The following is a 25,299-nucleotide window of genomic DNA, read 5'->3' as shown; positions in this document are numbered from 1 at the left end:
GTAGTTTTGTCTATAATAAGAAGTGATCACAGAGAAGAACAACACTAACGCCGTCGAACTTCTTATGGAGTATTCAGAGAGCCTGGGGTATCTTCCTATAAAAGCAAAGTTGACACCTCACTTGAGCACATTTCGGACAAGCTGCAACGACCCGTGAGCGTGGAATGCGTCCAGCTATCAGACCTGTCGCTTGGCCATGCAGGGTCGATACTTCGCAGCTGTCTGCCACGTGGCAGCTCAGCACCACGAAGACTGCAGTCCAGGGGAAATTATGATCGCGATCGAACAATCTTCCAGCTCTCGATACTTTCCTGCAAATCCCTGTGTAGTGCTGGGCACTGGGACATTCAGCACGTCAATGTTCGCGCATCAATAGCTGAACCCTTTCGCAACAGATAGTACGTGCATGAAGTGGCACATCATCCCATGGTGCAGGCTTTACTTGAACCGTCCCGTGTGATAAGCTGTCTCGTAGGGCGACATCTCATCCTATACCAGTGTTCATTGTCTGCAACAGATCCGGTGTGCTGTGCACATCTAGTTGGACCCGTGTCTGTGGTGCAGGTCGTTGCATCACATGTTCTCCGACTCGTTATTGTTCCAACAACAGCCAGTCGGCATTTCGGCACTCAACTACCCGAATCTGTAGTGGTATGCAAGCTTCTCGGCTGCTATGTTCGATGAGCACCGACATGCATGGATAGATTGTGCACCCAGGCGTATTGGACCCATTCTACCCACTGCCCACACATGTATGAGGATGCTATCGGTAGTTCCTCGAAGTGGTGTGTCTGGACACTTTCCGAGTGGACGGCTCCCATACATGTGATCCATGTTTCACGATGTGATGGTGTGTTGCATCCACTTTGCATTCCGATTGCACAAGAGCTCTATCAAAGGGAGGAGAGTACGGCAGTGCGCTGCAGACGGCATGCGCCGAAGGCCACGAGAAGGTAGTGCAGATACTGATCGATGCTGGAGCAGAGATCAATGAGCAGGGAGAAGGGTATAGCAACGAGGATGTGTATGCAGACCGCTCAACATTTCCCTAGCTGGAGCTCGACCAAGACATATCGCTCTGACTTCGCGTTATGGAGCCAGGTCTATTCCTCGCTCAGTTTCATTCTATCCCTAACTGGGTCATAGAGATACTTGGAGATCGTTACTGCTGCAAGGGCGTCGGGACTACGCAAGCTTTAGTACTAAAGTTCCGCGCGGAATGGTGACTAGACTTGGTTGATATCGAATAGGAGCGGTCTCTGTGAAACTTGAAGTGCCATAGGTGTGCACAGGCGGGTGAAAAGAACAGCTTCTCATGCAAAACATAGACTTCGACACCGAGCCTTCCCGATGTTAAACCTTGGGCCTTGGGGTGGTCGTGTGACATGAGGCATGCTTCCGTTGTCCGACCAGATTCGACTTTGACGGTCTACAAAATGATGAGCGAACCACCAAGTTAAGATTATCTTTCGCTCTGATCACTTGAACCCAATAGGCACTGTTCTGGAGGCAAAATTCTGCGACATGCCTCAATGTCCTGCTTGTCAGCGGCATTTCGGCAGCCTGATGTCGATGAATCAGCATCTGAAGTCCTCGAGTCGTCATGCAGATTGTCGACAATGCAGAAATGGCTTCTCATCTCTGCATGACTTGAACCGCCACTCCCTCGAATCGCATACGGAAGCTGCGATGTTGGTTGAAGCTGGAGTGCCCGAGAACGCAGCCACATTCAATACAGTTATCGCCGACCAGCGCCCGTACAACGGCGTCTCCAGGACTTTGGTCACACCAGTATTCAGTATGGCCTGCAACTTACGCTTCAGTCAGCCAACACCTTCGGTAATCATTGCGCGGACACGGACAACGCTGGACCATGATATCGTGTCAGCTATCTTGGAGGCTGCACTCCGTCTACTGCCCCCTGACAGCACACCCGAGGGAATAAGATTACGGCGAGAGAAGGCTAGCGATCAAGCCAGAAAAGCCGAAGCAGCAGAGGCAAGCTTCATCGACCGCCTGTCTGGCGCAAATATCGATCTGCTCCGAGAGCGTCAACTGAAGGAGCGTGCTCGGGCAGCGTTGGATGCTGGCCAGGATGATGTTGTTAGACTGACACCAGATGCGCTGTTGTCCCGACCAAGTTTGATATGCGGAGAAACCTGCAACTGGATCGAGTACAAGAACACCTTCGGATTCCGCTCGAGTCCATATATCGCTTCGAAAAACAAGGCGCAGTTTCGAAAGTATGCGACCACGTTTGGACCTGGGATGGTGGTTTACAAGCTCGGGTTTGAAACCAATCATGTCAAGATCGAAGGTGTCCGTTGTTTTCGGGAGGCTGAAGTGTTGCAGTGGATAGAGGGTCAAGATGAGAGGCAGCTCCATAAGTAGTAGCTCAGATGATCTTCAGTATGCTATTAAGCGTCCGTAGAGAACGAAGCGAAAGCACCATCTGGTGTGAATGCCGTTGTCCGACTGACCATAATATGCGTCTCTTCTTTGCTCCCGGAACTGTCTTTCGCCACATTGGTAACGTCTGATACACTCGGGATCAATCTGCACTTCGCTATACGTCAACATGTCTGTCCCGTAACTGCCCTCTATCAACCATACTAGGCTGACTTCACTGGAAGCTATGCTGGCTTTTTCACTGATTATGCATGCTTGAACGTCCCAGAACACTTGAGATATTGGTGCTCGAGTCGTGCGTGAACACTTGACCTTTTGACGCGGAGATCAGCTCAATCTCGATGGCCCGCTGCAGTCTATCCGCCATTCGCTGCATGGTTGCGATTGCCGAAGCGGAGGCGGAGAGCGACGGGCCTGGAAGACGCCATTGGATCCAGGCGTTACCAGAACGTGGCCGCTGTACAAAATTCCCGGACAAAGCCTCCAGATAGAGCTCACAGCACATACACGATGGCTTGCTACAACCGATGTACCGGTCGTCATTCACAAATTGTGGATCTTCAATAAAGAAGAAATAGGCCATAGAAGCTTCTGCGTGCGTTTTCAGCCGCCAATCGGTTGCCTCGCACTCCTCTAATCGTGAATTGGCGACTTCCCAAGCGTCTTGACCGAACAGATGCTCCAGCCGAGCCTTCGAGACATCGAAGTGAGTCGGGAGTGTTTTTGATAGCAAGCGCTCCAGATCCCACATCGGTTGCGGAGAAGTAAACCTCGTACAGTCTTCGCTCGGGACCAGTTGCACCTCATAATTCGACAGAATGTCAAGAAAATCGGAAGCATGTTCAAATAGAAAGAGACATGCTTTGAACCAAGCTCCTAGGCGGCCGATGAAATGACCGATGTGCTTCCACTCGTCGGTCGGGTCCTTCCGCGCCCTTTTCACAAGCTTCCGCATCAAACCAGTCGATCTGAAGTCGTAGGCTTTCTTGCAAAGAGTCTCCACAGTTTTGTTCTCATCGATAAGAGTAATGATTGCCCCGACAAGAAGGTTTTCTATACAGTACATCGCAAAAGTCAGTGAGACGCTATGTTCCAGAAACGTCTAACGACGACAACTCACCTTCATACGACAGCTCAGTCCTCCGTCGTTCGAGTGCCTCAATCCGACCCTGGAGCTTCTTCCGATAATTGTTCACTCTGTCCTTGGCTTTGAAGACTGAGTCGTGGAATGATTTGAACATCGATGGCTCATCTGCTTGCACGGCACATGCAGACAGATGAAGCCTTTTCATGAGATTTTTGAGGTGGTCACTGGTGCGAAGCGTCGACTTGCTCTCCAATTGTTGCCGATTCATGAGAATCCAAAAGGTCGTCTTGCCCTTCTTTGCATGGTCAAGTTCCGCTGCAATTGATGTAACGGTCTCACCGCCAGTCTTGTGATCACACAGAATGCTCAGACTGTCAAGAAATATATGCCAAAGGTTCTCCTCCTTCTTGAGATGCGGTTCTCTGGTCTTCTGCTCACTGCGGCTGATGTACGCGTTCGTGACGGCGTTTCTTCTGATATGCTGTAGAACATGCTGGACAGTAAGACAACGATAGAAATGATCGTAGACATTTGCGCCGTGATCGTCCATGTTCGTGACTAGAGGGGTGCAGGCGTGGTAGCTCTAAACGTCCGTCCGTCAGAGTTCACGGAGGGCCAGTGTTATACACGAAAACCCACGATCGAGTGCGGGACAAACATCATGCGTCGAGAGTTGAGAGTCACCTATACGCTCCCGGCTGCCTCATTATCTGAGACTGTGCCATTTGTCAAATGAGTGAAGCAGTACGTGTGACAGACTGTACCTAGGGCTCGATATTCAACGCGATACATGCTTCACGGCATGCATGATGACGAGCTGTCTTCTTTGATGATCCTTTGCCCTCGAACCACATACCTTGCACATTGATTTTCGCTTGAAAGGATGGAGGATGGGCGCGCACACGTTTCTCATCCCAGCTCATCATCTCACCAGCGCGCTGACAGTGTTCGTGCAGCGCCAAATTGTATAGAAACACGCTGTCGACGTCGCCTTCTGGGCTGCCGTCGGAGACCGTATGACTTGTGGTCCTTGCAGCTTGCGTAATCGTGGAGGACTCGCGAGATGAACGTACGCCTGACGGTGTCAAACAGTTCTCCACCGCTGTAACAATGGTATCAAACCCTCCGTTAACATCTCGGCGCAGCATTGCACCTATCGAGCGCATCAAGGATTGATACGGCGCTCCTATACTAAGCGTCGCACGCCTTTGGCTCATGGCGTTTGCTGTGATGGTAGCTAAGCAGCGAGTGTACGGGAACGTCTGCAAGCACTCTTCGTGCAAGACCTGCTCCATCGATGAATGTTATCGATATGTATTCATCGACAAGACATGGTGGACTCACGTCGAGATGCTCCGTTGTGTCTCTGGGTCGGAGGTCAGACAGCAAACTTTTCGCGATCAGGTACTCGAACAACTTCTTTCCCATCCAATACTCTTGCGATTCCTGCGCTGAGCTGGACGACGGCGGTGATGGCTCCTCGATATCCGAGCCGAAGCCGATGAAGTCCATATCGCACTCGGACATATTCTCGGGAGTCTGGGTATGACCGTTCGATACGGATGTCATTGTAGCGGTGTTCCAAACTTGTATCGCGGTTGTGAGTAGGAATGCAATTATTGAACAATAAACCTGAATAGACTGTCGAGCCGCTGCTCCCGCAAACTATATACCGTGAAGTATGTGTTGCTGCGACGAAGTGTCTTCTGGTCTTCCTGTGGGCGCCCTCATCGATAACACCATGCCCTGCGTCATGGATCCCTGATGCGATATATTGGATGTCGACAAATGTTGAGCTGCATGGTACGTGGGTCCAATCGAGCCTGTTTCTCAGTGCGGCTGGATGTTGTTCACTGGAATATGTCATGCACACGCGATCGCCGACGTGGACGCTCAGCCAGCTGCACAATTATACGCTAAAATTCCGCGCTGAAGTTTGGCGCTGCGCACGGGCATCATTCCCGTACTATTTCAACCGGCGCGGTATGCTTAGTTCACTATCACCCCTTTGCATCACCAGACCCGGCATGCCTCCCTCTCGAAGTAGACATCCTTCTGTCCAAGAAGCCTTAGCAGCGATAGATGAAGGTGTCAGTACATTCCACAGAACAGACGAGCAATGATCGGCGGACAATTGATTTGAATTAGGGCGAACAATTTGTCTTGGAGCTCCTGGAACAACTCTACAAGCTTCGCAGAGAACGGCCTGCTTTGTTCCACCGATCTCCATATTCGGTTGATCGAAAGGGAGCCAAAGATGCCGCAAGATTCAGCAGATTACTAGAGACATGTCGTCCGAGTCCAGAGGAGATGGAGTATGTCAAGTGCCGCAAAGCTGAGTGGACGCAGTATCCAGAGGGATTCTGGAACCCTCAGATTTTCGCGGGCCCGGCCCAACGACTCTCCAGTCCTCAGGCTATGCTGGCTGGTTCCTATGTCGCTGCTATGCGTTCGGACACTTAGTCACGCATCGTGAAGCGTCTGACATCAATAATGCTGTATGAATACCAGAGATCTCCAGATGCCACCTCACTCGAGACGATTGCCACCACCATGAGCAGATGTGGCCAGCTCAACGTCACCTTTTCTCAGGCACTTCAGGTACTCGAACGGATGATCGATGAGGGGAGTCGCTTCGCCAACTTGGAAAAAGTTATAGGCTCTGGTGCGGTGTTCCTCTTGTGTCATCCTGGCTCTGATGCTCTGTAAGAAATGTCTCCACGTTGGACTGATTACTTGCTAAACTTTCCAGAGGAACAAGATTGCTTCCAAAGAGTGGACCAAAGTTCGATGCAGTTGTCGAGGAACTTCGGATCGCAGGAGTGGAAGAGAAGGCGGCTGAGTATGCCGATTTGCGCAAGCTGGTTATCACCTGGTACCATGATCATGTCCTGAACGACAGTCGCGCGAGCGATGCAAGCATAACAGCGACTCCTCCTCCCTCAAGCACCTATACAGGTACTGATAGAACGAATCTCCTTGCCGACGTCGCCAACAGCCCATTCCACCATGACCCGTTTCTCTCCAGGAGTTATTCTCCTTCGCTATTTAGCAGCTCTGGCAACGATTGATGGACAGACCGCTCGGAAGGGCGCCTACGACTACAAATTGGACTGTGCCTTTGAGACCAGGCCAAGCAAGCATAGGGAAATCCGAATTGACGCTTTTGTATGTCTTCTTCGAAGCGATCAATACCGACAAGCCTCAGTCCTGTATCATTGAGATCGTAGAAGTAACCACAGAAAGCTGCATCCGCCACATCGGGCACGCAACGAAAAGATCGCCATAGCACCTAGCAAGAGAGGTCTGTGGCGCCACGTCTTATGCTATCGTTCGCAGTATCAATATAACTGTTTTCCACAAGACCTTACTGGGCACGCCTCATGCAGATCCCATATCTGCCAATTCGTTTCAATAACGAATGACAGCATATTCCCACGTCCTTGGTCCCGTCCCAAGCGATGCGGTCTTGCACACAAGTCAGACGAATGAGACAGCGACACGCAGAGCAATTACGTCTATCGTACATCTCGTCCCAACCCCTTGTCATGTACCAATCATGTAACGACAGCGAGCCTATTACCATCTTCTCGGTCGTGCCACCGAATGCCATAATGTACGTCATCATTGAATCGTCCTGAGACTGGGCAAGCCTATAAACAGTGCTTCCATACAAATGAGGACGTTCCGATATAGTATACGGTGGACGACAGCTATTAGAACAGCAAATCAAATAACATCAAAAAGCCGTCCGCTTCTTCTACTCATCGTAGCAAGGTGAGCATACCGGGAGAGCCTACTACGCATTCTCTAGCGCACGAAGCGTTGAAGTTGAAGACTCGGGAGACAGATAATGTCGCGTCCGGACGTAAGTGCGCAGACTCCATCTGCGGACCCATTGATATATGAGTACATACGTCAGCGGTCGCCTCAGTTCGTGAGGCTTTCTAATCTCCGGAGGTTGGTGAGAGATGACCTCGAGCCTACCTAATATAATCACTTACTAACAAACATGTAGGGATGGGAGAATCCAGCTGGGGATGCTTTCTTTGCGACGCAACGGAACAATGCCAACACATGCTTCAAGAAAACTACCAAATTCTTTTTCATATATGTTTGGATTCTTTGTCGTCTCTACTGGCGGTTCGCTTCCTGATCTCATTCGAAGACGGCTTGTGCTGTCTCGTCACAAGCTCTGCATCTTGCTCAAACTTCATAGCGTGAGCTAGAGGTTCGGTTTTAGGGACTTTGACGAACGAGTGTGCACCAGTGGAGCCTACTTCAAAGATACTCTGGCTGGCTACAGTTCCAAAGCGACTGGCATACCGCTTGTGAACTATGTGTCGTAGATCATCCGATGACATAAAGCCAAGCAGCTGTGCTGAGTTCTCTCTTGATACCGCTTTGCCAATGTCGAATAGATCCGCCATAGTAGTCACCAGCACTTGGTCGCTATCGCCATCGGCAACAGCCTCACCAACCTTATAGACCCTCTGGCGTGAGATGTCGTTGGCCATGTTGCAGACTTCCAGACACTGTTTCGAGATTTCGATATCTGTCTGTAGTTTCTGTCTCTCACAGTCGCTGGTGGAAGCTTGGTCCAGGCTTAGAGATTCGAGGCGTCGTGCCAGATGATTGGAAGTTCGTGTGAAGTTGTCTCGGGTTTCATCCAGCATCTCACGTGTCCGTCTTTGTGCATCATATAGTTCGTCTTCGGTGCCATTCTGGGATGCTTCCTGCAGCAGGGTTGAAGCATCAGTAGACACTGTATCGAGGTACGATCTGGCTGCTTCACAAATACGAAGACATTGTCTCGTAACGTCCTTCTCGTCTTTCAAGTCTACAGCTCCTCCTAATGCAAGTTTATGCTCGGTAGTAAGCTTTGTCATCTTCTCTTCGATGCGCTGTAGGTGAAGTTCCAAATTATAGGTCGTATCATGGATCATCTCGCTATACTCCACGAGAACGTCATGGGAGATCTTGGAAGTATGCCTAGGTTTACAGTTAGCGGAGGCTAGCAGATGTCAATTCGTGACTAACATGGTTATAGTGCCTAGGCCCACTGAGATGGTCGACTTGTATCCCGCGATGGTCTCAATGAACTCATTGATATCACCTCTCATGAACTCCATCCTTGTCCAATCTCGAAAACCAGTCTTTGATTTCTTGCCGAATACTTCCATTGATGACTCGAATTCCTGGCATACGAGGCTACATCTTTCAACTGGACCTTGGAGTAGCGACAACACCGACTGCTCGGTATTGGTCGCTTTAGTCAACGATTCCAAAACCTTCGTCAGATCCTCTAGCTCGTCTTGAAGTCTGCGTAGGGTTTTATCTCGATCCCTGTACCGTTTGACTGTCTCGAATAGTGATTTGGCGGATTGTATGGCGGCTGTCGAAATAGCCAGTACGGAGGCCGCGACACTTAAAGGGTCCGCCATGATTTCGAGCGTGTTGTGGTTATACCAATGAGGCTGGGTGTCTTGGAGGGAGACAAACATCGACACGACTGCCAATATTACCTAAGGATGAACGCGACTGTAACATTACGCTGACAAGCCTCTCTGATTGGTCGGATAGACGCCGTGGCTGCGTGAGAAGGACGATTTTCCGTGTATGTCGGCTTTCTTGCCACTTCCGGCCTTTGGTTCCTCATCAGCTTAGCTTGGATTATGATGTTGTACACCTCAACCACTGCCATAGTTGTGGTCACTGCGGACGAAGTAAGAAGCCGTACCATGGAGTCAGCTTTACAAACTGCAATCGACCATTGAGTTCAAAGTCAGATGTACCCCAATACCTACGATAAGAGCGGAGAGGCGCTTTGCATGCAAGCACTGAAAGACACCTTCGAGGTCTCATGTCTACACGACCGCTTGAATTTGCGCTCCTCTGCACCGTGCGCTACGTGTGGTCGACCGTGTGGCCGGCCACCTCCATGACGCCACGAAACTACAGGAAATACAGGATTTCTCATCTATGTAGCTATGGCTGCCCTCATGGCGGACGCATGCTCGGATGAGACCATATAGGGCTATCTGATGTATGCAGCTCAATTGTGCTGCCGATTGATCAGCGAAGCTGAAATGAAAATCTACTCCTGTTCTCCAAGCGCATTATCATTCCACATTGCAGCACGAGACTTGACACTCTTCTTCTTAAGCTTAACAGGGACTTTGGGACTGGATTTAAACTCACTCCAGCTGCTCCAAACGTCAAGAGATGGTTCTTGGACTCCTGCTCTCTCCGCGAAAGAATCATCCTCCTGTAGAGCATTGTCAGCAGCATTGTGCACGCCATTATTGACAGCCGTGCGTGAGTCAGGATCATTCGCTTCGTGTGTCTCGCAGTCGTCTAAGCCGTCACGTTCATTCGCCTGGGGGTCTATGGTGTTTGTTAGCAGTCTTGCATCTTCATTTCCATTCAGTCCAGATGGTATTTCTATACCTTGGTGCTTAGAACGTCTGTATCGATTTAGGGTATGAAGCCCATCCTTGAGAATTCGCAACTTCTCTTCTGTACGTGTACGCTCTGTTACTGAGTCCTGGGTTTCCGCTGCGATCTTCTGGACCAAGCCGTCCTCTAGATTCATCACGGTCTGGGCTGTGAATGCGTCCTTCAAGCCCTCCAACAAGCAAGACTCGATGCCAAGCACGGCGATATTGTCGACTAACGTTTTCATAGCCACCTGTTTAGGTTAGTTGTCAGACATCGCTACAGTAAATGTGATGCTGTATGAAGTCAGCCAGGCTGTTTACCTTGTAGTAGGCTTCCATGCAGTATGTAGCTTCAGAACAAGCGAACTGGTCCATGCTGCCTTCTGGCTCGGGGTTCAAAGCATCGAGAAGCCTCTCTAAGTCGACATTCTGGGACGAAGCGCCATATGCCGCAGATCGAGACTTGTCCCCGAAGAAAGAACGCAGTATTTGCAACTGCTGCCTTTTGTTTGTTCTCTCCGAGCTTTCTGTATCGAATCTGTGAAATAGTGATTGTACGTGATTGGATGCCCACGTTGATGTGGCTGCAGAACTTCCTGAACCTTTCGGCGCACGTTTCCCACGCAGTGTTCGAAAGCAGGATTGATGATCTCGCGGAGCAGACTTTCGGCTGTTGAAGCATCAGCTGAATGAGCCAGAATGAGTTCGACTGTTGTCCGTGCTGCAGCAACGACGTGGTCCATATATTCCTGGACAAGGTCGCTCCATGGCTGGGATTGATCGAAAAAGAGGTCACCAATGATCATCGGGTTGAATGTACCGGGCAGCTCCCGTCCTCTGGTCCTTCTTATCAATTCACTTACCCCTTCCATGTATGCTGAGCGTACAATGCTTCGGGGCCGAATCGATGCTGAGACACTCAGGTGGTCTCCACTGTCCACCTCATCGTCGTCGAGAATTTGTTGAAGATGACCACTTCTCCGCATGGTGTGCGCAAATCCAGTGACAGGTCCTGGATCACGGCTCTGAGCCGCTTCTTGAAGCCACCTTCGGTGCGAGCATCACCAAAAAAAATCTCGACCATATGTTCCACCATTTGCAGAGCTCAGCAGGGAGGAGAAATCTTCGCTTATGCGAATAAGATACAAACGCTGCTCATGTGTCGTTCTTCGTGAATCTCCAAGATGGTCAAGTCGATCGCGGGCGTCCACAAGGCCTGACTCAATGTCCCTCAGCAACGCTGGTAGCTCGGAGATGATTTGCTCCTTGAGGACGGTGCTCAGTCTTGATCGCAAGGACTCGACGCCAAGAGAATGCAATGGCAGTGTCTGCCATATTCCGTTCGAGAAGAATTTCTTCTCAGCTTCGTCACGCTCGCATCTAGACAGATGCTTGGTGTCGAAATCTCGGTTCCGTAGGACGTGCCATCCTAGTCGAAACTGAACGTCTTCGTTGCGGGCTAGGCTTAGATACGCGGCCTCGCTGTCAGATCCAACATGAAGCGTATCAGGCTTTGTTATTATACCAAGAGTTCGGAGGCCTTTAGGATCAACCTCTCTCGTGAACCTGGTCACGATCTGGACAGCATAGTCGTTCTTCGCTGAGACCACTGCAAGAACGATCGATCGAGGATTAGCGATATAACCGCGAACGAGTGATAAGACCAGATCCAAGTCCTCAGCAGATTGCTGCTTGCTCTCAGCGTGAATCAGACCTGGAAGGTCGACCAGCGTCAGATGAGGCTGGTCCGGGCCTGAAAGCTCGATTCTCAATATGTCTTTGCTGAATGCCTTGCCGTCACGATTGAGACCCATTGTATCTTTCGCCATCTCTACTAGGCCAGGAAGCTCTTCCAGACTGGCAGTTGGTGCCTTGAAACCCCGGAGCTGCTCCTTTTCGTCGTCCGTCCGATCGCCGTCGGGTAAGATAGTAACATGAACGCGACTCTTAGCATCTCTGCGAAGTACAACTTCTGTTGCAAAGCGGGTGCAGAGATTGTCCTTCGTCGGAAAAGCGACTCCTGATATGCCTTCAAGGACTGAGCTCTTGCCAGCAGATTGGTCACCACAGACTACCAATTGCGGAAGCGAAATATAGATATTGAGTCCTTGCGATCGGAGACCATCGATGATGTCCAATAGCTCGCCTTGGTCTTGGAAGTAACGTGGGAGAATATCCATCGTGAACTGCAGCTAGCGCATGCAACGATCTAGTTACGATACAAAATATTACAGCTCAAAGGTGCACACAAGGAGTTAAGGAGACCCGTGAAGTTGTTGAAGCGAGGTGATATGTGTTGCGCCATCCTTGGCATGAACAACACACGAGTAACGTGGCCGAGCACAATTGGCGGCCTTCCTCATGCACATCGGATATACAAGCTAAAACTGTGACCTTCCTGCATCCCAAGACGTCGGAAAATGCACAATGCGACGTGGGACCGAAGGAACGACATAGAGACCCCAGAAATTGATGGCGTCAAAACACGCGCACTCTGCTAAGGCAAGTATCACTGGCCCGCTCCCCATGGGCCAGGCCGTTTCACCGGTCTGATACCGATCGTGGCTTTCATTGGTCGGAGCAAGGATCCCGGGAGATCCTGTTCAAATGTTCACCCCCACATGCGCGAAGGAGTGTATAACCAGTGATATTTGGAGTCTGCCGACGTTCTTCTGCCCCTGTACATACGCACTCTTCGTGCCGCATACCCTTGACTCGGAGCAGGAATGGAGCGCTATGTGCGGGCTAGAGCAAAGGTCATAGAGAACGCGAGTCTTCTGTGGTCCGCTCGGGAGATTGTAGAGCACCCATCCAAGAACGTGTTGATAGCGGACGATGGCACGCGGAAGTTGTCGGCACATCGTGAGACACACTTAGTAGATGACATTGCCGCCGACAGAGACGACCCCAATCAGATCATGGCTGTCTGTATCGAGGAAACCGCAGACAACTACAACACAATTGTGCGGGTGGCCTCTGATACCGGCGACCTCCAGAAAATTATGCGAAACCTCCAGATAATTGCCGATTTAGCATCCTATTGGGATCAGACTCTGATTTCTGTTTATGAGATATACAGACATAGCGAGACTCGAAATGAAGCAGCTTATGTTTACTCAAACCGTTTCGATGGACAAGAGCCGAATACGGGAACATCAGCATCTGCTCCGATGGTATCGCCGACGTTGTTGGTTGCCAGAGTGGTCAGCAGAGTGCTTGGTTGCTGCGAATGGACGAGGCGCTTCCACCCTCATATGCCGAGAGCATGTACGTGGTCTAACACACAGCCTTGATCGCATGCCTTCCTTTTAACCATCCATACCATAAAGCAATGTATACGCTTGTCACACCTTGTTATGCATCTGTGTAGGTGGTCCACATATGGCAACTATTGGTGAGTCACGAACGCAGCCAAGGACAATTGTCCCGCGATCAGGTGGATTGTCAGAGGTACTTATTCGAGGTTATGTGGCTTCACCAATGGACGCCTTGAGCATGCAGGCGTGGGCTGATGATGCAAGAGCTGATATCCCGATACGATAGCTGGAAGTTTACCATGTCTCATGATTGGAGAATATGTTTCACTGGTCTAAAGAACGCAGACGTTAGCTCCTCAGCACGACGCATGCACGTCCCTCAGAAACCGCACCCGCTTACGCAGTATATTGCATCTGGTGGAAAGTGAGACTGGTGGAGTCCGCATGAAGCAGGCTACGCCTCCTGTTCCTTATTGGAATTCTTTGCTTATCTACGCAACTAGTGATCACTCCGCACTGGTAGCTTGAGCACTGGAACAATTGGAAATCGCAAAATCCCAGTGGTGACAAACTCATTCCCGGCAGGCAGTGGCATAAAATGTAAAAAGTCTATCTTTCCCTGAAGGTCGAGGAGACTTACTTTGCGCTCTCTCGCAAGCGCACACAAATAGGAAGCAGAGTGCAGGATTTGCTTGACAGTTCGTATCAGCAGAATCGACTCCTCCCTTCTCACGAAATTCCCGTAGTCGAGTCGAACGGCTGGACGACTAAGGACTTGCCCACGAGAAGAGTGGACAACAGGTCATCCCGTACCAGGTCTGACATTCGCCGCATAAGCCTCAGAGCTACCCGGTCAGTCGTCCCGTCGGGCATCTCTAAAGTCCGTGGCACCGCCCATTTCATCCATAAATTACCATGGTGACGACCAGTCCTGGCGGATGATGGATGTATGTCCAGGTATAGCTTGCAACAGTAGCAAGATGGCTTACTGCATGCAATATAGCAGTCTTCCATCGCAAAAGTCAAACCGTGGACGTGAAAATGCTCGAGCATACTGACTTCAGCATGTGGGCGACTTTCCATCTCCATGGGCAAAGCCCTAGCAGTGACGTCCAATTTTGCCACTGCTGCTGCTATCAATGGATGACCCCGGTAATTTGGCAATACTCGACCCATTGCGGATTCAAGGCCGATCTTTTCTACCGTGGAATTCCCGACGACGGCAATCTCGCAATCATCCAAGACGCTACGAAAGCGCACTCCCAAGGCCGCAACGTTGTTCGCGGCGCTGTGCCACGAGCTCAGTCTTCCGATATAGTGCCTGGCACGATAGAGATCATAATCTGTCGAGAACTTGCTAGCCAATATGAGGCTCCGGTGTGGGTCCTCACTGGTGAGGGTATGAGCTTCGTGGCACAAGGCTTGGTGATCGGTAGCCTTCTGCAAGATAGTTCTAATCGCATCCATAATGAAGCGTACTAGGTCAAAGCTCAGCTGAAGCTGCGACAATCCCAGGCATATCAGAACTTACAGTCTGCGTTGTCGATCACTGCCTCCTGCGTTGATCTTTCCTCCAGCTGAAGCAGAATACTGCCCAATCGGTTTGCATAATTGGAGATCCGCTGGGGACTTCTTGCGATGGTGTCGATGATAATTTTGTCCCGTCCGCTTGGTGCAGATGCATCCCCGTCCTGGTTCTGTATCAAGGCAAGAATATTACTCAAATGGCCCTTCGTTTCTTCTGCATCCCCACCGTTCATGGCCAGCCAAAAGACAAAATTGCTAGTATTTCGCTCTACCGCTATGGATGTCGTGGTTTTTCCTCCTCTTCGATTATCGCACAACAAGCACAGGTCATCCAGAAATCTTTCCCATTCTGACCTAACACTGGTGGCATGCCAATGATGTCGTCTGCTTATGTTGTTCCTGATCTCTGTCATCTCTTGACGCTGGAGTAAACTTTGTATCTGTAGACTGTCGTAGAGGTCGCACATCACACGCTGAGGATCTTGACGTAGCATATTTGTACGATTTTGAGGCAGTGTTAGGAAGTATCGGATAGCTCGAGAGGCGACCCTTCGTATGACTTGTATACTACCAGATTCTTTGGTAGGCACTGCAAGCTGGAGCCGGTGAAGTAGTATTTGACTGCTGGCAAGCTCCTGCAGGGTACCCAAGAGAACGATGCTTCATCTTTCTAAAAAAATTCCACGATTGGTTGCTCAGGAAGAGCAGAGGTTTGTCTAGGCTTGCCATATACACTTTAGGTTATCACTGATACCACACGACAATGCTTTTGTCACTTGACGAGATACATGGATACATGTTGCACGTCATGCTATCAACGGCCATGAACAAGGCTAGAGCGCTATCCCAAGAGCTTCGCATGCGATCTGCGAAGCTCGATGTTTAGCTTCTCTTGTGTTGCCTGCGGTAGCTCGAAAGGTCGCACCGTCCACTATCGCTGCGACCTGCCAGCAAAGAGGAGACACTGATACCTGCTTGTTCATCCATCTGACATCGACCCGATTCTGGTCACCATATTCTTTGAGAGCTGTCGTGTAACGAGGGCGCTCGAGTAGTTGATCATCGTTGTTTTGCAACACACGGTTGATCGGTTGCTGAAGTCTTGCTGCCGAAGTACTGAGAGGCTGCGCTGCTGGACGACTTGGCAACGGCTGTCGAGGGTTTTCCACACCATCTTGCACGATGGAAGTGACGTGGACTCTGACCTCGACACTGCTCCGCAGAAATACTGCGGCGAGTTCAGTCACAAATGCTCGAAAGTCAGCGGTATTTTCTCCTGGGTCCATGTAGACACTCTGAGCTGACGGGATGGAAGAAATGTGGCGTATTCGATCGCCGTATGGGTACTGCGCAACCGCCTGTAGCAGCATTGCCTGGTCTGAGGTTAGTATTGACCTTCTACAAGCGTATCTGTAACATTACATCTAGACCATCGCTCGTTTCAGAAGCTGTAGCATTGCGAAACACCTTCTCAGCAAGGATCTGTTTGAAGAGTCGTTTGCCAAACCAGTAGTGGACGGATGAAGTCTGTCCAGCAGTCGGGTTGTCGTACAAATCTTCGAAGTCGGAGTCATCGAGTAATCCTTCTCTTGGGTTTTCGGAAGCATCACCGTCAGTCATCGAGAACCTGGTGGAAGAAGGCATCATATCGTCATTCAAGACCTACTCCTACGTAGCAAAGGGAGTCTGCGCCTCCATTCATATATACGCTGAGCCTCCCATCATGACTATGGGCTGCATTCCCATGTACATTGCTTGCAGCCTCATTACACGCTAAAGTTGCGAACGCAAATTAGTGCGTCCAGCTGCAGCTGGCCTGCATGCGCTGCTACGCTAGCATGCGTATCTGTGCGCTGCATCAACAATGCATAATATTGTATCTGCATATGTACTCATGCCCACGATCGTGATCGTCTAGATGCAAGCTTGTGTCACCTTGGGCAGGCATGCAGGCGATTCGCAGCATGTTCACGGGCTCCAAACGCCACACCAAGGTGCATGCTGTCTTGTGCGTAGCTCGCTATGGGAGCGTGCACTCAAGAGCTCTCCATAAGCAGAGACTTCAAACACACAATCAACTCATCTATGCCATCATGGAGTTGCCAAGGACGCTGGAGGTTTTGGCTACAATGGTAAGTCTCATTGATTATTGCACACGAATCTAATATGTTGTAGGGCCCGGAAGAGCTCAACATTGTGTTGCAAGCACTGCATCAAAGGCTCTCAAGTGGCTTGCAACAGTCACCTTCGATCGATTTCAAACTTAAGCGCAAGGTAAACCATGCTGACGGACTTGTGGAACGACTTCAATCATTTACGGGTCCGGATAAGGAGACCAGAAACATCCTTGCCACCAATTTCGATCGATGGATGCAGAACACACGGGACTTTTGGAATACGCTGGATGAGCATACAAACACAGGCCTCAGCGCAGAAGCTCAAGTTGTACAACTGTACATTCGTGCTCGTGGCGATGACGCGTAGTCTCGCATGAAGCAGCGAATGGCATGTATCGTTCTGATTGACCTCAGAGACGGCATTGGCCGTCCAACCATCGAGGAGACGGTAGACTTGCTACTTGCTGTCGGCGTTCTCGCGGGGCATCGCAGCAAAGCGATCGCTGTTGTAGATGCGATGATCGATAAGGGTCACAGATACAGGAACCTTCACCAAAACGTCTGTACTGGTCTCGCACTAGTCTTGGGCATTGAGCTTCCGGAGCACTGGTAAGCTGTTGATTGGATTGCCAGGAGCGAGACTGATCAAACTATAGCTGGATTAGGGCCAAGAGTGGTGGAGCTTTCAAAGCAATTCAGCATCAAGTGACCTACACAGACACCGAGTCACTTGCCATTAAGTATAGCGGCCTGCAAAAAAAGATTCTGGATGAAGAGCTATCACGACTCTTGCGGCCCGTTCGATCTCATTACAACACTCCAGCAGCTTCCGACTATCTGCTCTCTCCTCGTCCAATATACGAAGAATACAGGACTCTTATGTCTGATTGAGATGTAGAAGGACGCCATGGAGTTTGCGTATCAAGGCAGATGTGTGACATCGATCTCTATATAGCCCGTTCGACATTCGCCCTCTCCTATGAGGTCCCAAATCTCCTATCCACTCATCAGTCGAACTAGGCAAAAGGATATCGACCGTTCCATGCAAGCACTCTCTGATAATTGACCGTTCTCATTTTGAGCCTAAAGTCGAGCAACAGAGGACCTGTGCATTAGAAAGGTGTATGGCTTGTTAGCGTAGATTAGCCTCTAATGTAGATCTGCAGCTTTACTGTCCAGATTCAGAGCCAAGCCATGCAGGATACCCACCGGGACTATCATTGACGAGTCGGTTAAGGCATGGAACTGAATGAATGATCACGGAGACAGGCCTATGTCAGGTGGCCTGGTGTCGCGCTGCTTCCCGATGATTCACCGCCGCGTGTCCATGAGATTGCAAAGGGATGCTCCTTGGTCTCCTTCAAATCGATGCTACATTGATAAGAGCGACCACAGCTTGACTGAAGGACTCATCTTTTCGCTTCCTTCCAAATTTCCTGCTCGGCGCCTAAGATTTTTCCATCATGCCTGCCGCAGGCGAGCACGCTCTCGACCTTCTGGAGTCCTGGACAGAGAGTCCTTTTCCCTCACCAATGGACCGTCCAGATGAACAAAAAGCCGCTCGTCCAGACGTTTCACATGGTGTCCATGACATGAGCTCCAGCCGCCCTCGGATTATCGGACTCTATGGTCTTCCAGGATCTGGCAAAACTCGCATGTTGGAGTGGATCATGACCAGTTTCCACGATCCGTCTCTCTTGTGCTTCGAAGGTTCGGACTTGATTGCAGGAACAGTTACAGAGAACTGTCAGACTTTCATGACCTTGAGTCCGGAAGCGAAAGAGTCATCTCGGAAAGCCGCAATGACTGCATTTAAGAGTATGGACGAGGAGGCCAGACGACGCTGTCGTACTGCAGCCATCAAACACGTTGTGAATGAATGTGCCAGGACCGGCCAATCCGCAGTTGTCACAGGTCATTTCATGTTCTGGACTGAGGATGAGGATACTGGGAGAACTGTCTATACAAAAGCTGACTTGGAGGCTTACACCAGTATTGTGTACTTGGACGCATCGAAGGACGACATCGAGCGGCGTCGAGCGCAGGACGTGCAGCGGCAGCGAGATGTTGCTCATTCATGGCATCTTCAGCGCTGGAAGGATGAGGAAAAGGCTCGATTGCGCGAGCTTTGTCGTGAGCATGGAATCTTGTTCTCCACCATGACGGCTGAACCGGATGATTATGGTCATATTGCAGACATCCTGCACTATCACCTTTGCACGGTCGAGATGAATGAATCACTTGTGCTTGCTGAAGTGGACAAGGTGGTCACGAGCAAGCAAGAACCTCAGATCGTGGTCGTTCTGGACGCAGACAAGACATTAGCCGCTGTAGACACAGGTGCCTTGTACTGGGAGCTGCTCAGAGGACGCATTGATGGCACAGCCGATGTTGATGGTGATCCTGTCAGTCGTCTCTTTAAACACTCAGCCTGGAAGTATTCCTATGCTGCCTTCAAACAAGCGACTCTCTTGTACGAGGAATCGGCTGCTACGAGTGCTTTTGAGCGGTTATGCGACCTTACGGCTGCTCAGGTCGACCTCTTCCCGGAGCTACTGTCCCTGCTGCAATGCGGGCCCGATCGACCAAATCTGAAAGCCCTGGTGATCACGTCTGGTCTGCGCCGTGTTTGGGAGAAAGTATTGGTGCGGCATGGACTTCGCTCGAACGTGTCAGTGGTTGGCGGCGGGCGCATGAGCGACGGTTATGTGATTACGCCGCTCAGCAAGCGCAATGCTGTACAGCATCTACAGCTGAGGCATCAGATGCGAGTTTGGGCAGTTGGCGATAGTCCGTTGGATCTTCCGATGCTTCAAGCTGCGGATCGGGCCATAGTTGTGGTCACTGCGGAAGAAGTAAGAAGCCGTACCATGGAGTCAGCTTTACAAACTGCGATCGACCATGAGGGACTTGTTGCACTGCAGCTGCTCCTGCCGGCGCATGTTCGACCACGACTCAGCACTGATCGGCTCCCTCTTGTGGACGATATTTATCGTACCATCATGTCGGATACTCACTTACAGTTTCATCACTTTACGGAGACTGCAGGCGCAAAGCTTCTGATGACGCCCATGCGGGACGCGCAAATTTCTGGCGTGACACTACGCGAAGCACATCGCCGTGTGGGCTGGTTTCTGGCAATCCAGTGTCTGAGCGCTGTGCTGAATCTGGATCGAAAACCGATCATTCATGTACAGGGTCAGAACACTGATGGATACTGCTTCGAGAACGAGGCAAGAACTACCATTGTCGCCATGATGCGAGGTGGAGAGCCAATGGCCTTCGGCGTGAATGATGCTATGCCAACTTCACACTTCGTGCATGCTTTTGAGGCAAGGGATGTGACTAAGCTACACCTCGACAAGCAAAGGACTGTGGTCTTGGTAGACGCAGTCGTCAATTCTGGTGCAAGTCTTGTCGAGTTCGTGCGACATATTCGTGGCGGACACCCACGGATTCGTATCATCGTCGTGGCCGGCGTCGTCCACCAAGGCTCGTTATATCGCGGTGAGGCCATTCATGGTCTGTCGAAGGAGGGACACTTGACGATCATTGCCTTGAGGACTTCCGACAATAGCTTCAAAGGGTCAAGAACTACAGACACCGGGAATCGCTTGTTCATGACCACGCATCTGAAGTGATGGTTCAGCATTAGATAGCTTTCATAGAAAGTCTTTGTAGGCTGCAACACAGAAACAGCATGTCCAGTCCAGTTCGTATCTGTGGGCCGCTACGAGGAAGCTTTGAGGATTTTCTCCATCGACAGGTTTGATTTGAAACCACCCACCACATCAGAGACCACGGCCATTTGGTGGGGATGGTCATAGCACATGATCGCCACGAACAACCTTCGAGATTCCGCACTAAACCCGCCTCCGCGGGGTTTAGCGCGATCTCAATCTGAACGTTTGTAGTGATCAAATGCGAAAGCCTCCTGCACGATGGGCCTCATACGGTGCTGCCAGAGATACATGACGATACCAAGATAGTCCGTATCCTGTCCTCACAGTTACTTCTTCACGCCAAAGACTGGAGTTTCTACTTGCTGTCTGCAGGGTGGCGTGGACACCGCCATCCAAGAGTATGAAGATGCTGCGGAGTGAGAAAGCACGCGTCAAAGGTAAGACAAAGGCGTATACGTTGATATGGCTAGCTGAGATATCAAGGGCAGGCAGCAAGATCTGGGCTGGTTGCGCGGCGAGCGGTGCCGCTGTTGCATGTGTCGATCGCGAATGATTGGCTCATTTACTGACCGGTCGTACGGCCCCTCCTGCCCAAAGCTTGAAGGACAATAGCCATCACAAGAGTAGTGTAGGGAAGACTCCTGTGGACTGTAGGACGCGAGTTCAGACCGCTCTGACCTCAAGTGTTACTTCGACACTGTTACCGAGAAGCTCCCGTGCAGTGCACGCTTCCTCGGCCATTCAGTCACAGGTCTACGTGTCGAAAACGCCACGATGATCACGTAATGCATTCACTTTGGACGAGGATGATCTACTGGCACACCTCAAAGAGCGTACTAGTTTTAATTGGCCTGACATCCAGAAGCTTTTTCCCGCTCAATCAATCGATGCTCTCCAGGTTCACTATTGTTCCCGACTGAAGGCACGAGACAATGCGGAGGCGAAAGGCCTACAAGGAGTAGGTACGAAATCTTGTATATTTTCTAGCATTGCAACGATTCACTTTAGTAGAGCACAGAAGCATATTATAATAGATCATGCTGTTTTCCCTTAGCTGATAGTGCGGCTCATGTTGCGGCTACGCTACACGTACGGCATGCTTCTTGAGCTCCACATCTTGTTCTACATAGGCAAAGTTGTTTCTTCGACGATCAGGAGTCCTTACGTTGGTGCTATAGTAATGTCCTTTTCAAAAATACCTACCCTACAGCCGGCACCGCCAAGTTCAATGAAAGGTCCCGTCGCCTAAGCAGCGATCTACTAGAAGTGGCAAGGTTTGAGACGCGTCACCACTCACAACCCACGTGGCATCACCAGGATCTACGTCGTCGGCTTCGTCGAAAATGTCAAACCATGCAGCTCTCGCACCAAGGTCCAGAGCTTCTTGCACGTATGGCGTCCTCTCTGTCCCTATGACGAGGACTAGGTCAACATATGGCTGAGCCTCCAGCCAATGCTCAACACGTTCCAATGCATCTGCGGGAAGCATTTCTCCGAACCAGACTATACCTGGTCGCACCTTCGCAGATCTGCACAGAGGACAGATCCATTCAGCTGCATCTCGTCTTGGGCCACATTCTGGGCCACGTGACCATACAATGCTCGCAGCAGACTCCATGACAAAGGCAAGGGACTCTTTCGCGGCGTTTCATGTTTTGTAGGCGCAATCGGTGCTTGAGCAATGTGCTTCGAAGACCGAGCCATGCAACGCCACTAGCTGCTCCAGAGGATGACCAGCTCTCTCGGATAACTCTATGTGCGGGTCAGCAACAATGTTCACCACTATGACATGCGTGCTCACCGTCTATGTTCTGCGTGATTGCCAGAAGCCCGGGCTTAGATAAGGCTAGACGTGAAATTGCGTGGTGGCCTGGATTTGGCTGTACACTAAGAGCAAGTTGACGAAAACGCTCATAGTGTGCCCATATCCTGTCGGGATCTGATCGAAACGCGGCTGAAGACGCAATCTTTTCGATGGACTCACCCCAGCATTCTGGATTCTGTCGAAACGTTGGCAGCCCTGAGGGTTGCGACAGTCCAGCTCCAATGACTACAAGTATCCGTTGTGCCGTAGCTAGAGCTGCCACGAGAGAATCCGGAATTTCCATACTGTGCCCAACACAGCCACCATACGCAGTCCGCTGTATACTTCAACGATGTTTGCGAAGTGCCTGTTTATATGCATCCCGGCTCTTTTATAGTCGGCTCTCAAGCACCAAATGCTTTGCAAGGGTAGTCTGTACCCCAGCATCTGCATGTGCTACACGACAGGACTGCCGGGAGTCGAAAACATCTACTCGACCCCGTCCTGGTACGAACGACAAGCAATTACAAGTATTGTCTGTGACAAGATCACTTGTGCCACTTACCGCTGGTATGTCCCTCGCGAACCACAATTGTATGGCTCTGACCAAGCGACAGCCAGAGATATGACTGTACCGAGGATTGCAGCGATTCTAGCAATTCTCGGCCTCTCAGTTCTCAAGCTTCTCACCACGGCGAAGCTGCTCGAATCTCCAACGAAGAGCGCCATATAGAGCTGTCGGCAGTCGCACTGTTCAGAGACGGATCGCCACCTCACGACAAAGAGCAATGGAAACGTGAAGGCGGGCATGACGGTGTTATGGGCGCGTATAGCAAGAACCGAGTGTTATCGTCACAAGCATCAGGACACGAATCAATGTGAGAAGTGTCGGCAGTGTACCGAGTGGCATCACGAGGTGTGCGAGGCGGCGCTCGGGGCAAGCTGTGAGGAATTAGGCTGTCAGCCTTGTCGCAGCAATGAGGTGCAAGCGACGAAGATCCACTTGGGGCGGTACGCATCGGGCAACGCGGTGATGAAAAGCGGGCATCGGCGGGATCTGCTGATCCGGGACGACGGAGTGATCGGGTTCGAGATGGAAGGTGCCGGTGCATGGGAGGTGCCGGTGCATGGGAGGTGCTCCCGACGATCGTGGTCAAGGGAGTAGTAGACTACGCCGACAGCCACAAGAGTAAGCGGTGGCGCGGGTATGCGGCCGCACGGGCGGCGCTGTGCGCGGCGGCGTTGGTCGAGGAAATTGATCTGCCGGACAGTCTGCCAGCAGGTTGGTCATGTGCTCATTGCTGGCGTAATTGCCAGGGTCTACCTTCCAGAATGTACATTTGACAAATGTCGCCAGGCTGACGCTTCGTGTTGTTTCAGATCTCGGTCAAGTCAGTACCGTCGTACATCGTGAGTGAGACAAGGTAACGACCATGCGGTGTTTGGCTGAAGCAAAAATAGGAGGCCACCACGTACTGCCCAGTACGCTCCCAAAAAGACAACCACCGCCATTTGTTCCACGTCCATACTATACCGAACGCCTTCAGCATTTCTTTTCCGCCTCTCATGCTACAAGCCCTGTCTTTGTGCTGTGGAGTATTGGAGGTTCGGGGTGAGAATGTATTTTCTCTATCCAAGCACGAGGTGTAATGATCAGCAGCAAGTCACAAATCGCACTAGACTTTGCACACTCGTGCAGAGCATCGTCTCATGCTCTGTGGTTACGTTCCGATAAGCTTGTGAATTCTACGTCGGATATCCTTAGAGCTCACGAACAATACCTGTCAACTTCTCGCCACGGCCTAGCTCGTGCAAAACCACGAAGCCATATTAATACCGCTGAGGACTTTCTCAGGTCGAGTGCAGAGCACTATCTGCTAGTCCTGGACAATGCCAACGATCTCGATAGCTTCAATGGTGGCAATGACAGTATTAGTTCCATCCGAAGCCTAGTTCCGACTAACTCGAAGGTGCTTATAACGACTCGTGATCCTCGTTTCCTCGGCGGATTTGCAGGCGCCAGAGATGGACTCAAAGTTGGGCCCATGTCTAGCGATCAGGCGTATGACTTGTTGACAGGATCGATTCCGCCGCATCTCATGATTGAGGACGATTATGATACAAGGGTTGCAGCCATGGACTTGGTAGCAGAATTGGGCTGTCTTCCATTGGCAATTACGCAGGCCGCTGCCAACATGCGGGCGCAGCAGATGGCAATTCATGCGTACGCCAAAATGTATCGCTCCCGTCAAGCGCGATTGAGCTTATTGCAGACTCCTGTGGCACGGTGGAGTGGAAGCAATGGAGTGCAAAGCATTCTTACCACTTGGGAGATGTCATTCGAAGATATTCGTCAGCAAAATGTTCGGGCAGCGGACTGCTTGAGCTACATGGCCTTCTTCGATTGTCGGTCTATCCCAAAATCAGCTGTCAAGCTGTTGCCAGGCCTATACGGCTCTGATGATATTCAGTATCACGGCATCCTAGCGCCGCTCCTCCTTCACTCATTAGTGGAGGAAACATATACCTCGCAAGAGGATTCACATTTCGAGATGCATCCGGTCATTCACGAGAGGATCTCGCAAAGACTCTCAGCTGAGGATTTTCTTCACTACTCTGCTCCTGTTGTGGAGCTACTCGGGCGGCTATTTTCCTGTGGCCATGGACTGCGAGAAACTATCGGATGGGGCCTTGCACATAAATTGTTGCCACATGCAACCCATTGTCTGGACGTAACATCATACATCGCGACGAAATTGGCCGGAACGGCGACTTTGATGCAAGCAGTAAGCAGTTTTGTTCGTCAAATGGGTCTCACAAGCGCAGGGCTTGCCTTGGCTGATCATGCACTTGATCACGCTGTTAATGCTTATTCAACACTTGACCACAGAACTTTCTAGGCATGGGAGAACAAGATGCACTCACTACATGATGAGGGGCACTGTAGTGATGTACTATATCAGTGCGACTACTAT

At 50.7% G+C, this 25,299-nt stretch overlaps 10 protein-coding genes across 10 annotated transcripts; 5 read left to right on the top strand and 5 right to left on the bottom strand.

Annotated features, from left to right (window-relative positions):
* Positions 1-1,689: 1,689 nt before the first annotated feature.
* On the top strand, positions 1,690-2,391 carry LTS14_010590 (uncharacterized protein; the record flags this gene model as incomplete). The annotated part of the gene is made up of 1 exon (XM_064843266.1): positions 1,690-2,391. The coding sequence occupies one exon, from the start codon at positions 1,690-1,692 to the stop codon at positions 2,389-2,391; it is 702 nt and encodes a 233-aa protein (XP_064689163.1).
* Positions 2,392-2,647: 256 nt separating this feature from the next.
* Positions 2,648-4,046, bottom strand: LTS14_010589 (uncharacterized protein; the record flags this gene model as incomplete). Its single annotated transcript, XM_064843265.1, has 2 exons — positions 2,648-3,462; positions 3,530-4,046. 2 exons carry the CDS (start codon positions 4,044-4,046, stop codon positions 2,648-2,650), a joined length of 1,332 nt encoding a protein of 443 aa, XP_064689162.1.
* A 214-nt stretch (positions 4,047-4,260) lies between these two features.
* LTS14_010588 (uncharacterized protein) lies at positions 4,261-5,065 on the bottom strand (the record flags this gene model as incomplete). Its single annotated transcript, XM_064843264.1, has 2 exons — positions 4,261-4,782; positions 4,841-5,065. 2 exons carry the CDS (start codon positions 5,063-5,065, stop codon positions 4,261-4,263), a joined length of 747 nt encoding a protein of 248 aa, XP_064689161.1.
* A 924-nt stretch (positions 5,066-5,989) lies between these two features.
* LTS14_010587 (uncharacterized protein) lies at positions 5,990-6,567 on the top strand (the record flags this gene model as incomplete). The annotated part of the gene is made up of 2 exons (XM_064843263.1): positions 5,990-6,201; positions 6,249-6,567. The coding sequence occupies 2 exons, from the start codon at positions 5,990-5,992 to the stop codon at positions 6,565-6,567; spliced, it is 531 nt and encodes a 176-aa protein (XP_064689160.1).
* Positions 6,568-7,602: 1,035 nt separating this feature from the next.
* On the bottom strand, positions 7,603-8,940 carry LTS14_010586 (uncharacterized protein; the record flags this gene model as incomplete). The annotated part of the gene is made up of 2 exons (XM_064843262.1): positions 7,603-8,488; positions 8,537-8,940. The coding sequence occupies 2 exons, from the start codon at positions 8,938-8,940 to the stop codon at positions 7,603-7,605; spliced, it is 1,290 nt and encodes a 429-aa protein (XP_064689159.1).
* Positions 8,941-9,593: 653 nt separating this feature from the next.
* On the bottom strand, positions 9,594-12,116 carry LTS14_010585 (uncharacterized protein; the record flags this gene model as incomplete). Its single annotated transcript, XM_064843261.1, is given in 6 exon segments — positions 9,594-9,883; positions 9,947-10,187; positions 10,258-10,463; positions 10,511-10,706; positions 10,800-10,983; positions 11,002-12,116. 6 exon segments carry the CDS (start codon positions 12,114-12,116, stop codon positions 9,594-9,596), a joined length of 2,232 nt encoding a protein of 743 aa, XP_064689158.1.
* Positions 12,117-15,553: 3,437 nt separating this feature from the next.
* Positions 15,554-16,340, bottom strand: LTS14_010584 (uncharacterized protein; the record flags this gene model as incomplete). Its single annotated transcript, XM_064843260.1, has 2 exons — positions 15,554-16,093; positions 16,143-16,340. The coding sequence occupies 2 exons, from the start codon at positions 16,338-16,340 to the stop codon at positions 15,554-15,556; spliced, it is 738 nt and encodes a 245-aa protein (XP_064689157.1).
* A 326-nt stretch (positions 16,341-16,666) lies between these two features.
* On the top strand, positions 16,667-17,204 carry LTS14_010583 (uncharacterized protein; the record flags this gene model as incomplete). The annotated part of the gene is made up of 2 exons (XM_064843259.1): positions 16,667-16,852; positions 16,896-17,204. 2 exons carry the CDS (start codon positions 16,667-16,669, stop codon positions 17,202-17,204), a joined length of 495 nt encoding a protein of 164 aa, XP_064689156.1.
* Positions 17,205-18,300: 1,096 nt separating this feature from the next.
* LTS14_010582 (uncharacterized protein) lies at positions 18,301-20,478 on the top strand (the record flags this gene model as incomplete). Its single annotated transcript, XM_064843258.1, has 2 exons — positions 18,301-18,655; positions 18,752-20,478. 2 exons carry the CDS (start codon positions 18,301-18,303, stop codon positions 20,476-20,478), a joined length of 2,082 nt encoding a protein of 693 aa, XP_064689155.1.
* Positions 20,479-23,973: 3,495 nt separating this feature from the next.
* Positions 23,974-25,256, top strand: LTS14_010581 (uncharacterized protein; the record flags this gene model as incomplete). The annotated part of the gene is made up of 2 exons (XM_064843257.1): positions 23,974-25,110; positions 25,215-25,256. The coding sequence occupies 2 exons, from the start codon at positions 23,974-23,976 to the stop codon at positions 25,254-25,256; spliced, it is 1,179 nt and encodes a 392-aa protein (XP_064689154.1).
* Between the last annotated feature and the right edge of the window lie 43 nt (positions 25,257-25,299).

This window comes from Recurvomyces mirabilis, assembly GCF_035927965.1.
Source record: "Recurvomyces mirabilis strain CCFEE 5264 chromosome Unknown scaffold_45, whole genome shotgun sequence".
Classification (NCBI taxonomy): domain Eukaryota; kingdom Fungi; phylum Ascomycota; class Dothideomycetes; order Mycosphaerellales; family Teratosphaeriaceae; genus Recurvomyces; species Recurvomyces mirabilis.
The sequence above is the reverse complement of the archived record's forward strand: the minus strand, read 5'-3'. Positions and strand labels throughout refer to the sequence as shown.